Consider the following 15,000-nt stretch of genomic DNA (forward strand, 5'->3'; position numbering starts at 1 on the left):
CCCCCCCCCCCCCACCACCCACCCACACCCCCCCCCCCCCCCCCCCCACCCCCCACCACCACACCCCTCCACACCCACCACCCCCACCCCACCCCCCCACCCCCACCCCCACCCACCACCCCCCCACCCACTCCCGACACAGCCGTACCCTCTCCCCCGGGACAATCCCCCATATGCGTCCCGCCACCCAGCCAGCACCACCCCTCACCTACATGCTCTTGCCTCCTGTACCTCCTCTCACCCTCCCCTTGTCCCCGGCCCTCCCCCCTTCCCCCCCGACACCCTCATAGCCCAACACAGCAGCTCTTCCATCCACCTCCGCCCCACACTCGTCCCGGTCTTACCTACCCGCCATCTCCCAGTTTCTCTCTACTCCCACTCACTCAACCCGCGGTAGCCCGCCCCCCCCCTTCCCCCCCCCCTGTCTTCCCCGACCCCGTAGCCCCTCCCGCCACCCCGTCCCCCCCCGCTCCCACACTCCCCCCGCGGCCAGCTCCCCCCCCCACTCCCCACTACGCGGCGTTCCCCCCTCTACCCCTCCTGCACGCCCCCAGACCCCCCCCCCCCCCGCCCCCGTTCTTGCACCTACAACCCTATCCCCCCACCCCCCCCCACACCCATCCTCACCCCACCTCACTCCCCCCCTCAACACCCGACGCAACCCAAACCCCCCCATGCCCATTCACGGACCCGCATCGGTCCCTCCGCTTATCATCAAGGCTGGACCATCCTCTTCCCCCTCCCGGGCAGTCTCTCGCGTCCCACTCCATCGGCGCCGCCTACAGCTCCCCTCCGCCCGCTTCCAACCGATGTGCTCCAGCCCCCTCACCCCCACCCCGCCCAACACATCCCAGACCCCACTCCCGCCCACCCCCCAAAACCACCCTTGGCCCACACACCACCCACACAACCCCGGCGGGATAATCCCCCTGCCCCCCCCCCCCCCTCCCACCTCCTCCTCTCACACCCCTCCCAACATCCCACCCCCGCCCACCTTTCCCCTTATTCTAGCCTCCACCGTGGCCGCCACCCCCTCTCCCTCCGGCCCCCCCACCCCACGTTTCCCCCCCAACAGCTCGCTATCCCTTCATCCTCCAACCGCCGCCCACATCCCCCCCCCCCCCCCTACCCCCCCACGCGCATGGATAACTCACCCCCCCCATCACGCAACCCCACCCCGCGCCCGCCCACCCTCCCGCCGTCCCGCGCTGTCAGCTTCGCAACGACCCCCACACACCTCCCCTGCGCCCGAGCGGCCCTCCTACCCCTTGCCCGTTCCCCCCCTCGAGACGCCCCACCTCGGACCGCTTCCCTCGCAGACGCCCCCGCCGCTACCCTCCACAGTTCAGACACCCTACCCCCCTTCAGTCTGCGCACCTCGAGCCCAGCGTGTTCCACTACCCCAACCCCCCCTCCCCAGCGCACAAACAACCAGACCACTTCGCTCGATCCGGCATCACCCCCCCAACTCGCCGGCATGCTTATAGCGTCTTCGCCCCCCACCCCCATTCCACCCATCCGCCCCTCCCGTTCCAATCCCCCCGCTCTCCCCCCCCCCACCCCCCCCATCACGGTGCTCTTGTAGCACGCCACCCACCCGCCCCCTCTGCCACCCTCCTTCCCCCCCTACTTCCGGCCAACCACCGTCGTCCCCCCACCATTGTGCGAAACGCTACCCGTCCCTTTGCGCCCACGACGCACCACCTCCCGCCACCCCACCTTTGTTGTGACACCCCACCCGTCCCCACCTCCCCCCCCCCCCCGCCCCTCCCGGTGCCCCCCTCCCACTCCCTATACCCTCTCCACCAGCCCTAGCGGCTCTCCCTACCCCCTCCTCCCCCCCGGGCTCTCTCGGGCTGCCACTGGCACCCGCGGTTTCCTGGCCCCTGGCCACTTCGTCCCTCAGCCTTCCTTCATTCAACTATCCTATCTCCTCCCACCGCCTAAGCGCTACCCTCCCCAGCTACCCCCCCCCCCCCAGTACCACGCGCCTTACCCGGTGGCCCAGTTCCTCGACCTCCTTCACCCTCCAGCCCGACCCAGAACCCTGTCTGGTCCGCCGCTCGCCGCGCGGACTCCCCCCATCCCCCATGCCCCCGTCCCGCCCACCTGTTCGATTTGCACCCCGCCCCCCGCGTAGACCCTCCTCCCCACCCCACGCGATTTCGGGTCCGCATCCCCGCAACTACCTCCCTCCCTCGGGGCCGCCGAACTTGTCCACTTTTCTTTCTTGACGCCCAGGATTATGCACCCCGCTCGCCCAGTTCTGTGAGCGCGCGCCCCATCCCCCACGCATGTGGGCTCGCGACGCGCACGCCCCTCACCCTGGCACTCCTCCGCCTCTTCACTCCGGACGAACCGCTCGGGCCCCGTCTCTCCCATGCCTTTTTACACGGCTCCCAACCCTCAGCCTGCAGCCCGCGCAAGCCCCCCTTCCCCGGTCCTGTGCCTGCTACCCTTCTTGCGCGTGCCCGTTCCCTTGCCCTCCCCCCCTTTGTTCCTTCACCCCTCCCCTGCGTCCCTCGGCCCGCGTTCGCCCCCCCCGTTCTATTTCCGCGCCAGTGCACTAGATTCCAACGTCTTCTTCGTCCGCGCCGCGAGGTTTCGCCCCCACCCTCGTTCCAGCTCATCCTCTTCCACCGTTGGCTCATCGCCTGGCGCTCTGACCCCCTCCTTTGTCCTCCCCTCCTCGCTGCCTCCGGTTCCCCAACCGCGCTTCCTCCGGACTTTGCCGCACGCAAGTCTCCTGTCAGCGTCCCGCTCCACTCCTGGCGCCCTCTCCCTCTTGCCTGCTCCACCCTCTCCAAGCTAATCGCCCATCCATATCCGCACTCACCGCGCCGCACCAACCCTCAACCCCCCCCCCCGCTTCAGCTACACCTCGCGCTCACCCACCCCCTCCCACCCTCCGCGCTATCCTTCAACCTTCACCCCCCAACACTCCCCCCCCCACCCATGTCTTCCCCCCGCCACCGGCCCCTCCCCCCCCCCCTACCCGCCCCCACATGACCCCTACCAACTGCAATCGGCCCGCCCCTCAGGTTTCAAATATCTGGTCAACTCACTCCCCACCTGCTTTCCTCCCCGTGCCCCTGCCCGGCTGTCCTCGTTTTCCCCCCACCCTCGTGGTGACACCTACACCCACCCGTCGCATGTCCCCCATCTCCACCTCGGGTCCGGCCTCCCAACCACATCCTCCCCCCCTCGCCACCCCGCTGACCCCCCCGCGCTCTACCCGCTCCCCGCCGTGCGTACCCGCACCACGCGGCACCGGGGGGTGGGGGGGGGAGGTGGGTGAGGTGGGGCCAGAGCCCCACCTACGTTCCCTGCAATCTCTGCCCTCCCCTTCCACGTGCTCGAGCTGCATCCCCCACTGCAAATACCCCCCCCCCGAGCTATGACCCGCCATCTATCTCCCTGTGCACCCCCCGTACTCGCCTCGCGTCCGACGCCCCATTCACCCCGGAGGCCCACCACCATTGTGCGCGTGAGCTCGCCTCGCTCGGCCCACCCACACTTCCGGCCCTCTCCTCCCCCCCCCACCACCCCAGTTCCCCCTATTGTAACCCATCCCGCTTTTACCACACCTCCCCTCTCGTCCACCCCCCTCGTCGAGCACTCCCTCCCATAACACCCTGGTCGTCTTCAACGCAGGCTACACGCTATGGCTCGCCTGGTCCGGCCCCCTACGCTCCGTCTCTCCCCCCTGTTGGAGCTCCCCCCTCCTGCCCCCCCCTCCCTCCACCTCCCCCACACCCCCGCGTTGGCGGCGGGGGGAGGGCTGCTCCCAAGGGGGTCTTTCACCTACCTGCCACCCCCTCCCTCTCACTCTCCGCGATTCCGGAGCCGCTTGTCGGGCCACAAAACTCATTTCCTACTTACGCTACCACCACTCGTTGTCACACCCCACAACTCGTTCCATCTCCCTCCCGCTCCGCCTCCCCTCCATCCAGTGCCTTCCCCGCTGCAGCCCCTACATTTACATCACGCCGCTTCCATGTCCTTCGCCCCCCTACCCGTAGGGTCCCCCTCCAATAGGCATTCGCCTGACCCTCCTCACTATTTGCCCCTGCACAAAGACCAACCGCTGCATTTCTCCACGGGTTGCTGTTAGCGCAGCCAGACTCTCACAACAAAACCAACATAACAAAACATCACCAACTTCACATAAAACACGAAGCAAAACTAAACCGAAAATCCAAGAACAAAAACTACAACACCCTCATCTACACACCCCATTTCCTTAACGTAGCTAGATACATTCTACCATTATCTATCCTTACCCAGTACCAACTAAATCACACCAAAATATTTCTTTCTCCCCCCTTTTCTGTTTTTTTTTATAAACCCCCACACCATTCACTAAATTAACGAACACCCCCAAAAAACATCACCACATACAACACTGAATATATAAATATTAACTACAACACAATTGACAATATTAAAATTTTTAATAACTCAAACATCAACCCAAATCTATCAACAACTAACAAAACGACCTACCCCAATAACGTTTCCCTCTCCAAAAGACACAACACAAATACCACTACCCTCCAACACTACAACCTTTAACAAAGCCCCACAACCACACATCTAAATCCCTCCACACAACTCCACTAACTTACAATCACAATACAGTCAACCACCACACCGACTATCACATAACCTTTAACACAACAGTCAACAACCTACATCATACACAACACGAAACAAACACACATCTAGTAACCAGCCACACACATGACACCCACAGCAACCACACAACGACAACCACAACACGACAACATTCACAACAACGACACAAAAAAATTCGCACAGCCGGAACAACATCGCAACCACATGCCGACAACCACAGTCCAGCAACCACTCTACCCCCACCACACGGGAAACGGGGCCACAAACCTCACCACATACCCACACCAAAATCAAAAAATTTAAAAACCCCCTAAAAAAACAATACAAACAAAAAATAAAAAGAAAAAGAATTATAAAAGAAGAAATAAAGAAGATGAGAAAAAAAAATAAACGAACGCGTAGAATAGGAAATAAAAAAAGACAATTTTGTACTGAGCTCTCCCCTTTTCGTTAAATTTTAAATTTTTTCCGATTTTGATTAAAAGTAGTTTTTAGTCAGAAAGACGGAAAAAGAGAGGGGGAAGCAAGAAATTTTTTAAGAGAAGAAGAGCAGAGAAAGAGGGAAAGGAGAGAGATAGAGAAGAGAGAAGAGAGAGAGAAGAGAGAGAGAGAGGAGAGAGAGAGAGGGAGGGATGAAAGGGAGGGAGAGGGAGGGGGGGAAAGAAGAGAAAGAAAAAGAGTTTTGAAGGAATGGGAGGGAGGAGTGAAAGGAAGAAAGAAGAGGAGAGAGAGAGAGAGAGAGAGAAGAGAGAAAAAGGGGGGGGGGGGAGAGGAAAGGAGAGAGAAAGAGAGAGAAAGAGAGAGGAGAAGAAAGAGAGAAAGAGAAGAGAAGAGAGGAAGAAAGAAAGAAAAAAAGAGAAAACAGAGAAAAAAAAAGAGTGAGAGGAAAGAGAACATAAAGAAAGAGAAGGAAGGAGAAAAGAGAGAGAGAGAGAGAGAGAGAGGGAGGGGAAAGGATAGGAAAGGAAGGGGAAAAAGAGAAGAAGGGAAAAAAAAAAAGGAAGGTAAAGGGGAGAGAGGGGGAGAGGGAGGGGAGAAGGAAAGAGAAGAGGGGAGAAGAGAGAGAGAGAGAGGGGAAAAGAGAGAAAGAGAGAGGAGAAGGAAGAAAAAAAAGGGAGGGGGAAAAGAAAGGAGGAAAAGGAGAGAAAGGAAAAAGGAAAAGAGGGAGAGGAGAAGGAGAGACAGAGAGAAGGAGGGGAGAAGGAGAAAGAAAGGGAGAAAGAAAGAAAGGGAGGAAAAGGAAAGAAAGGGGGGGGATAAGGAGAGAAAGAGATAAAAAAAATAAAAAAAAATAGATAATAATTTATTAATAAAACACAGAGGGAAAAGATCGATAGACATAAAAAAGCATAATAAACAATAGATAAAATTGCTATAATAAAAAACAAACATTAATAATTTTTTTTAAAAGGGGGAAAAGAGTAGAAAGAAGGGAGAAAGAGAAGAGAGAGAAGAAAGGGGGTTTTGGGTGGGAAAAAGGGGAGAAAAGGAGGAGAGAGAGAGAGGAGAGAGAGAAGAAGAGAGAGTTGAGAGAAGGGAAGAGAGAAGAGAGAGAGGAGAGAGGGGAGAGAGAGAGAGGGGGGGGGGGGGGGGGGGGGGGGAAAAAAGAAAAAGAGAGGAAGAGGGGGGGGGGGATTGGGGGGGGGGGGGGGGGGGGGGGGGGGGGGGGGGGGGGGGGGAGGAGGGAGAGAGAGAGAAGTGGAAAAGAGAGGGGAGGGGGGGGGGGGGGGGGGAGGGAGGGGGAAAAGAGAGAGGATGCGGAGGGGAGAAGAGAGAGAGAGGGGGAGAGGGGGAAAAGAGAGGGGAGAAGAGAGAGTGAAGAGAAAGGTTAAAAAAGAGGGAGAGGGAGATAAAACTGAGGGGAAAAGGTAAAAAAAAAAATGTGTATTGTTTTAAAAATTTTTTTTTTTTATTTTGTGTTTGGTGTGGTGTTGTGTGTGTGTGTGTTTGTATAACGAGAAAGGGAAAAAAGACGAACAAAATTTCCCTTCCCCTGGCCACGATGGTACCGTCGTTCTTCCCTAATTAAACAAATGCAAAAAAGGGAAAGAAAATAAAAAACAAAAAACGTAAAAATTAAAGTTATTTACCTATAATATTTTTTTTTTTTTTTAACAGATACATACAAAACATAAAACAGGGAATTATTACAGGCATACACGCATACACAATAAAAAAATTAAATAAATAATATAGAAAAAAGGATATATAATACAAAGAATAGATCGATAAAACAAAAAAATCCCTAGAAAAATAATAATAGTCCGATTAATAGACAGACACACGCATATACATACAGAAATAAATAGGCTGATAGATAGAAAGACAAACCTATAAATAGATTGATCTATCGATAAAACAAACACATTAAATTTTGATGAATTTTTTTCTCATTCTTTTTTAATTTTCCTTTTTCTTATTTATTTTTCCAAATTTTATCCCCCCCCCCCCCCCTTTTCCCCATTACAAAAATTTACCCCTTCCGGGAAAATAACGCCAAAGGATTTAAAAATCAAAGTGGTTTTGGAAGAGCAGTTATCGGGAATGTAAAAAGGCTTAAAAATCTGGGAATATTTCTTCCCTCTCACAAAATTTAGTAGATATGATAGATGTTAGGTTTTAAGTCAGGGACAAGGCCAAACCCCTCAAAAAATGTTGCAGATGATTAAATTTTCTTTACTTATTTTTTAGTTTTTAAAGTTATTAGTTTTATTTTTTTTTTACTTCTTTTTTTTGCAAGAAAATTGGATTTTTTTTTTTTTTTTTTTTTTTTTGTGCCAATCATTTTAAGTCATCGTGAAGTAAACGACATTTGATGACGCAATACGGAAAGAGAAGATGAGACGGGGTAAAAGGGATTTAAAGGGGAAACAAGGAAGAGAGAAGGGAGGGGTGGGGGAAGAAAGAAATCAAAAAAATTTTTAAAATTCAAAATTTTTTTAATTTTTACACACACACAAAAAATATATCTATGTGTGTGTGTGTGTTTGTGTTTGTTGTGAAAAATTTTTGGTTTTTAAAAAAATTTTGTTGTTTGTGTTTGTTTGTTTTTTTTTGTTTTGGGGTTGTGTGTGTGGGGTTGTGTGTGAACGATTTCCACACACCGTTATAAGCAATTTTCCTCTTTGATAAAAAAATTTCAAATAACACTCCCTTTGGGCCCCAAAAATTTCCCCTTTTAATTTTTTTTCCCTTAAGTTTCTTTTAGACGAATTTTTTCCGGTTTTTTATGGGCTTAAAGGGTAAGGGAAAAAATCGGAGAAAGAATATTTTTCCCCCCTTTCCCCCTTTCTTTTCTCTCTTTTTTTCTGTCTGTCTGGCTGGTCCTCTTTCTCCTTCTCTTTCTCCTCTCTTTCTTTCTCCCATATATATAAATATATATATTATAATATAGATATTATATAATTGTTTGTGTGTGTGTTAGTGTGTGGGTGTGTGTTTATTTTTTATTTTTTTTTTTATTATAAATTTATATATATATTAATTATATTTTTTTAAAATAATATATAAATAAATATATTATTATTAAATTTAAATTATATTTATTATAATATATATAAAAAAAATATATATATAAAAATATATTAAAATTTTTATTTATTTTGATATATTATATATTATATATATAAAATTTTAAATAAATATATAATTTTAAGTGAAGAAAGAAAAAAAAAAGAAAGAATTTGGGGAAAAAACAAAGAAAGGAAATAAGAAAAGAATGGGAAGGAGGAGGAGGAAAGAGGAGAAATAAAGGGGAAAAGGGGGGAGGGGGAAGGGGGAAAAAGGGGGGAAGAAAAGAAAAAGAGGAGAAGGAGGAAAAAAGAGAGAGGAGCATCTTTTCCCAAAACCCACACCTGCCTAAGAAGGATTACCTACCTTTGTTTTCCCCCTTATCCTTTCTCTCTTCCTCTTCTCTTTTCCCTTTTTAAATGGCTTAACTGCACTATTTACCGGGGTTTTTAATTACAGTTTTATGTTAAACTCCGCGTCAGACCATTTTTCTCAGGATTTTCATTTTTAAATCTCTTTCTTTTTGGGTCTTTTTTCTCTTCTCTTTTTTTTTTTTTTCTCTTCTTTCTCTCTCTTCTCTCTCTTTCTCTCTCCCCCTTATCTCTCTCTCTCTCTCTCTCTCTCCTCTCTCTCATTTTCTCCCCTTTTCCCTCTTTTTCTTTCTCTCTCTCTCTTTTACTCTCTCCTCTCTCTCCTCTCTTCATCTCTGGCTTCCAATCTTCTCTTCCCCCTCCTCAATCTTCCTCTCTCTCCTCCTCTCTCTCTCTCTTCTCTTTCTCTTTTCTCTCCCTCCTTTCTCTCTCTCCCTCTCTCCTCTCTCTCTCTCACTGGGGCCCTCCTCTCTCAATCTCTCGGGTCTTCCCTCTCATAAACCCTTCTCCCTCACTCTTCCACTCTCTCTCTCTCCTCTTCTCCCCTTCTCTTTCACCCTCTCTCTCTCTCTCTTCTCTCGCTCTCTCCGTCTCTTCCTCTCTCTCCTCTCATCTCTCTCATTCTCTCTCTCTCTCTCTCAAACTCCCCTCCCTCTCATTTTCTCTCTCTTTATTTCTCTTTCTCTCTTTCTCTCTACTTCCTCTCTCCCCTCTCTCTCTCTCTCCTCTCTCCTCCTCTCTCTTCTCCTTCCTCTCTCCCTCTCTGTGTGTGTGTGTGTGTTGTGTTGTGGTGTGTTGGTTGTGTGTGTGTGTTTGTGTTTTTTTGTTTGTGTGTGTTTGGTGTGTTTGGAAGTGTGGGGTTTTTTTTTGAAAACTATCCCTATTTCTTTTTCCCTTTTTCTATTCTCTATTTGTCCCTCCCCCCTTTCTCTTTTCCCTTTTCCTGAAAATTTAAAAAATACCTTTCCGCCAGATAGATAATAACCAATTAAAAAAACCCATCTGTCTATTCGCCTCTACCAATGTACCATCCCCCCCCCCCCCCCCGCCCCCCCTTGGTTCTTCCACTAAACTCTCCAGCTGTCCTATCACTACGACGATAACAAATTAAATACTTACCCCCCTTCCATAAATTTCCCTTTTCCACCCAAAACCCCTTTAAAAAATTCCCCCCCACCCCCCCTTCTTTCCATTTCCACAGCGAAACCTTTTCCCCTTGAATTCGCTACCTCCTCCAATGCCCTTTAATGTTTTCCGAGTAAATACCTTCAAAACAAGTACTAGTTCCAAAAATTGTAATGCTAAGACCATCGGAGGGAAATAAACGTAAACCATGACATATAAAATATATATATTTATTAAAAAACCAAATTTAAAAATTTTTTTCCAATATGTTTCGAAATTTTTTGAAAAAAAATAATAAAAAAAAAAAGAAAAATACGTTTAAATAAACTAAAAGGAGTGAAAACTTGGGAAAAGAAAAGAAAAAAAGTGAAAATAACCCCTGCTTTTTTTAAACGAGGGTTTTCTTTTTTTTTTAAAAGGGCCCCGTAACGGGGATGAGAATGTTTTCATTAAAAAAATTACCGACAGATAGCCCTTTATAATAATGTGTGATTGAGACAAGGATGATGATATGATAAATATAAGTTGATGATGTGATTGATTTTTATAATAATAAGTTGTTTAAAAAGATTTTTTAGTTTTATGAGGGAAAGAATGTTGGTTTACAAAGATATGTTTTAAGACGAGATGACAGGGAAAAATGATGTTTTTCATAAATTTTGATTTTTATTAATTATTTTCTTCTTCAATTTTTAATTTTATTTTCTTCCCTTCTGTCTTCTTTATTTTCAATTTCTTCCCACAGCCAAGCCCAATTGCTCCTTTAATTTTTAAAAAAGCCAATTAAACCCTGAATCCTAAAAGCGTGCAAGAGATCCAGAACCAGCCATCAGAGAAACATTTTCCTTTGCAAGTAGGCCCCTGCATTTATTATCATTTATTAAATATCCGCACTACCCAATCGTGACACATTATTATTACATCATTAACAACAATTTTCATTATCAATTACCATTTAAAACATTATCATTATCACTTTTTTATCAACAATTAAACTTTCACATCATTAACATTTAACATTATCATTATCACATCATTTTTCATTACATTATCTTAAACATAATTTTTCAATATCACAAATTACAAAATTTCCCTTTTCAGCCAACCCTATCTTACTATCAGTTTTATCAGTACAATATCATTATGGATCTCAAAAAAAATATTATAAGATAAACATCACAGTTACACCAAATAAAAAGTTTATTAAAGGGAAAACAGATGTTCATGATGTTATTATCAGTAATTTAAAAGAATACAAGGTCTTATAAAAAAACAATATCAAAGTAAAATCCCCCTATATAATATATAGGGTTTTTTGTACTATCTAACTCCTTAAAACAATGATTCCCCAAATTTGCTTCATTACCTCTCATTGTAAACTTCATTACGGAACACTCCCCGAAAAGGAAACCGGAAGCATGTCGACTGCATTATTTTAAAATCTTCAAAACCCTCTCAACAAAATGAAATTAACCATAAAATACTCCTAACACCTAAATCTTATCCACCAAATTCACTAAAACCAACCTATTCATGTCTGAATTACACTACATTTTTTCGTAAGGATATTAATAATTTAAAATCTTCCCGAAAATTCAAGAATGGTCAAAAGTCCTTTTATATGTGTGTGTTGAGTTTTTCGTTAAATATAGACACCCAACACCACACAAACACCACACCCACAGATAAATATATAATTAATATATAAATATATATAATATAAATATATAATATATAGATAATAAAAATAAAATTTAATTTTCATTCCCGCGTCAGTAAGTTAGTTCTTTAAACCTCATCTCATAATCCTTCACTACGAAGTTTCCCCAACTCTTCTTTTCCTCCTTTTCTTCCTCAAAATTATCTCCTTCTTATCTTATCCTCTCTTCCCTCCCCTTTTTACCTTTTTTTCTTCTATCCTTTTTCCCCTTTTTAACCCCCCGTTCTTCTTCTCCTTTCTCTTCTTTAACTTCAACCTCCACCTTTGTTTCCTTTCATCGATATCGCAGTCAGCTCCAAGGACATTACGTAACAATATACAACATCAGTGCCATGGCTTGCAACATCCAATCGTTCAATGCCTTTTTCAATCAACGAACTCACTAATCAACTAGAAAATTCTTAAATCGTCATAGATTAATTTTTATCATTTATGTAAGTGCACGAGTTATGAAACCGATCTTATGTGTGTGTGAGTATTTTCATTCTAATATACTATACTCCTCTCACTCTCGTCTCTCTCTGCTCATCCATCTCGATTCCACTCTATACGGTTTATACTCTCACGACTCTCCCTCTCGATCTCTTCTCTCTCCTCTCCTCTCCCCTCTCTCTCGCCTCTATTCTCCTCTCACGTCAGCTTCTCTCTCTCACGTCTCTCGTCTTCTTTCCTCTTTCTCTCTCTCATCTCTCTCTTCTACTCTCCTCATCTCCTCTCTCAGCGGTCTCTCACACTCTCTCTGCTCCTCGCTTTCTCTCTCTCTCTCTCATTCATCACCGGTCTCTCTCTCTCTCGGCTCATCTCTCTAGTCTCTCTCGTCAGTTCCTCTCCTCTCTCATCGTTCTCATTCTCTCCTCTCCTTCTCCTTCACGACACTCTCTCGCGCAGTCTCATACTCATCACTCCAATCTCAAAGTCTTCTGCAGTCCTCTCCTCTCGTCCTCTCCTCTCTCCTCACTCTCAACCCACTCCCTCAACGTCATTCGATCTCCCTCTCTCACTCATCTACTTACTCGATCTCGTCTCTCTCTCACTCTCTCTCTCACAACTCTCTCTCTCTCCTCTCTCTCCCTTTCTCTCTCCTTTCCTCGTTCTCTCTCTCTCTCTCTAGGTCATCGTAGAATCGGTGGCATTCACTCTCCCACTCTCTCCGATCTCTTCTCGTCCTCTCTCTCTCTCTCTCTCTCGCTTTCTCTCTCTCACTCTCAAGTCTCACACGTCATCTTTCTCTCATTAGTTCTCTCCACACACAAGGTCTCTCTTCTCATCTCTCGTCTCTCTCTTTCTCTACTCACTCTGCTCTCTGCGCTCCACTCCTCTCTCTTTCTCTCTCGCTTTCTCTCTTTCACTCTCTCTCTTCTCTCTCCCTCTCTCATCACTCTCTCTCTCTCTCTCTCTCTCTCTAACTGCTCTCTCGGTCTTTCATCTCTCTTCTCTCCCTCACTCTCATGTCATCGACTCACTGTCTCTCTCTTCTTCTCGTCTGGTCAGACTCTCTCTTCGTTCTCTCCTCAATCTCTCTCTCTCCTCTCTTTCTTCTCTTTCCTCTCATCCACACTCTCTTTTTTCTCTCGCTTTCTCTTTCTTTCTCTGCTCTCTCCTCGACTCTCATCTCTCTCGTCTCTGGTCTCTCTCGTCGTGAGTCTCTCTCTTCTCTCTCTGTCTCCTCTCACTATCTCTCTCTCTCTCTCTCTCTCTCTCTCGATCTCGATCTCTCTTCCTCCGTCCAAATTCTCTCCGATCTTCTATCTTCTCTCTCTCTCCTCTCTTCTCCTCTTTCCTCTCGCTTTTTCTTTCTCTTCTCAGCTTTTTCCTTCTCTCGTCTCTCATCTCTCTTTCTCTCTCTTCTCTCTCAGAATCTCTCGTCAATCTCTCTTCTCTCTCTCTCTCTCTCTCTCGGTCTCGCTTTCTCTTTCTCTCTCTCCTCCTCTCTCTCTCTCTCTCAATTTCATCTTCTCTCTCTCCTCTCGTTCGGGATCCCCTCTCATCTCTCTCTTCGTCACTCTAACTCTCTTCTCTTCTCACTCTCATTCTCTCTCTCTCCCGCTTTCCTCTTAATCCGTTTCTTTCTTCTCTTTCTTCCTTCTCTCTCTCTCTCTCCACGTCGTCTCGTCTCTGCTCACTCTTTCTCACTCTCTCTCTACTCTCTCATCCTCTCTCTCTCATCTCTCTCTCTCCTCATCCTCTCTCCTCCTCTCACAGCTTTCACTTTCCCACTCGTCCTCCTCTCTCTCCTCAATTCACTCTCTCATTCTCCACGAACACTCGTGTCACTCTCTCTCTCTCTCTCATCCCTCTTTCTCTCATCTCTCTCTCTCACTTTGCTCTTATCCCACTCCTCTCTCTCTCGTTCTCTCGTGTTGCTCTCACTCTCTGCTCTTCTCAGTCTCCATCTCTCTCTCTCTATCTCTCTCTCTCGCTTCTCTTCCCGCTCTCCTCATCTCTCCTCTCCGTCCCTCTAATCTCTCTCTCTCCTCTCTCAGTCCCTCTTATCTCTCTTCCTCCTCTCTCTTCTCTCTTTCCATCTTTTTCTCTCTCTCACTCCTCTCTCTCCGCCGACTCTCTCTCCGGCACTACTCACCTGCTCTCTTCTCGAGGCCTCAGTCTCTCTCCCTCGTCTCCAACCTCTCTCACTCACGATCGAGCGTCTCTCCTCCACTTCGTGGCGTCGCTTCTCTCTCCTCCCCTCTCTTCTCTCGTCTCGCCAGTTCTCTCTCTCTCTTACCTCCTCTTTCTCCTACTCTCTCTCTCTCTTTGTCTGGTGTCTGGCTGGACTGGGTAGGTTACTTGTTCCCCCTCTCTCTCTCTCTCTCTCTCTCTCATCAGTCCTCTCCTCATCTCTCCTCTCTCTCGAATCTGCTGTCTCTTCTCTCGTTCTCTCATCTCCCCTACTCTCTCTCTCTCTCTCACCCTCTCTAGCTCTGTCACTGTCGGGTTCTCGTCACGTCTCTCTCGGAATCTCTCTCTCTGGGTCTTCTCTTTCTCTTCTCTCTCTTTCCTCTCTCTCGTCACTCTGCGTCTCGCCTCTTCTCCCCTCGGTCTCCTCTCTCTCATCTCTCGCTTAGCTCGCGCGGACACTACTCACTTCATCTCTCTCACTCTCTCATCTCATCGCTGACTCTCTCTCTCTCCTTTCTCACTTCTTCTCATCTCACTCTGTCCAATCGTCTCACCTCACATTCACGTCTCTCGTCTCACTCTCTTTGTCTCTCTCTCGTCTCTCTTTGCTCTTTCTTTCCACTTTCTCTCTCCCTCTTTCTCCTCCCTCATTTCTCTCTCTTTCTCTCTCTCTCTCTACTCTCTCTCGCTTGTCATCACCGCGTCTCTCTCCATCTCACTCGTCTCTACCATCTTCACTCTCTCTCACACTCTCTCGGTCTCTTCTCTCAGTCTTTCCCTCTCTCTGATGTCTGTCTCTCTCTTTCTCTTTCTCTTTCTCTCTTCTTCGGTCTCAACTCCTCTGCTCTCTCTCTCTCGGCGTCACGGCAGTCTCTCTCTCTCACTCTCTCTCATCGGATCTCATCTCTCTCTCACTCTCTCTCTCTCCCTTCCTCTTCTTCTCTCTTCTCTCTCTCTCACGTCTCTTTTTTCCCCCTTTTTATTTTTTTTTTTTTGTTTTTTGTTTTTGTTTCTTTT

General features: G+C 47.6%; 1 protein-coding gene across 1 annotated transcript in view; it reads left to right on the forward strand.

Annotated features, from left to right (window-relative positions):
• Window positions 1-3,005: 3,005 nt before the first annotated feature.
• The window catches only part of LOC125038871 (glycoprotein gp100-like), a 13,217-nt gene continuing 1,222 nt past the window's right edge, over window positions 3,006-15,000 (forward strand). Inside the window, exons 1-3 of the mRNA XM_047632495.1 lie at window positions 3,006-3,247; window positions 4,080-4,248; window positions 4,533-4,727. Coding sequence (XP_047488451.1) covers window positions 3,006-3,247; window positions 4,080-4,248; window positions 4,533-4,727 — 606 coding nt within the window. The remainder of the gene's footprint in view (window positions 3,248-4,079; window positions 4,249-4,532; window positions 4,728-15,000) is intronic.

The sequence above is a fragment of the Penaeus chinensis genome, chromosome 26, assembly GCF_019202785.1.
Source record: "Penaeus chinensis breed Huanghai No. 1 chromosome 26, ASM1920278v2, whole genome shotgun sequence".
NCBI classification, from domain to species: domain Eukaryota; kingdom Metazoa; phylum Arthropoda; class Malacostraca; order Decapoda; family Penaeidae; genus Penaeus; species Penaeus chinensis.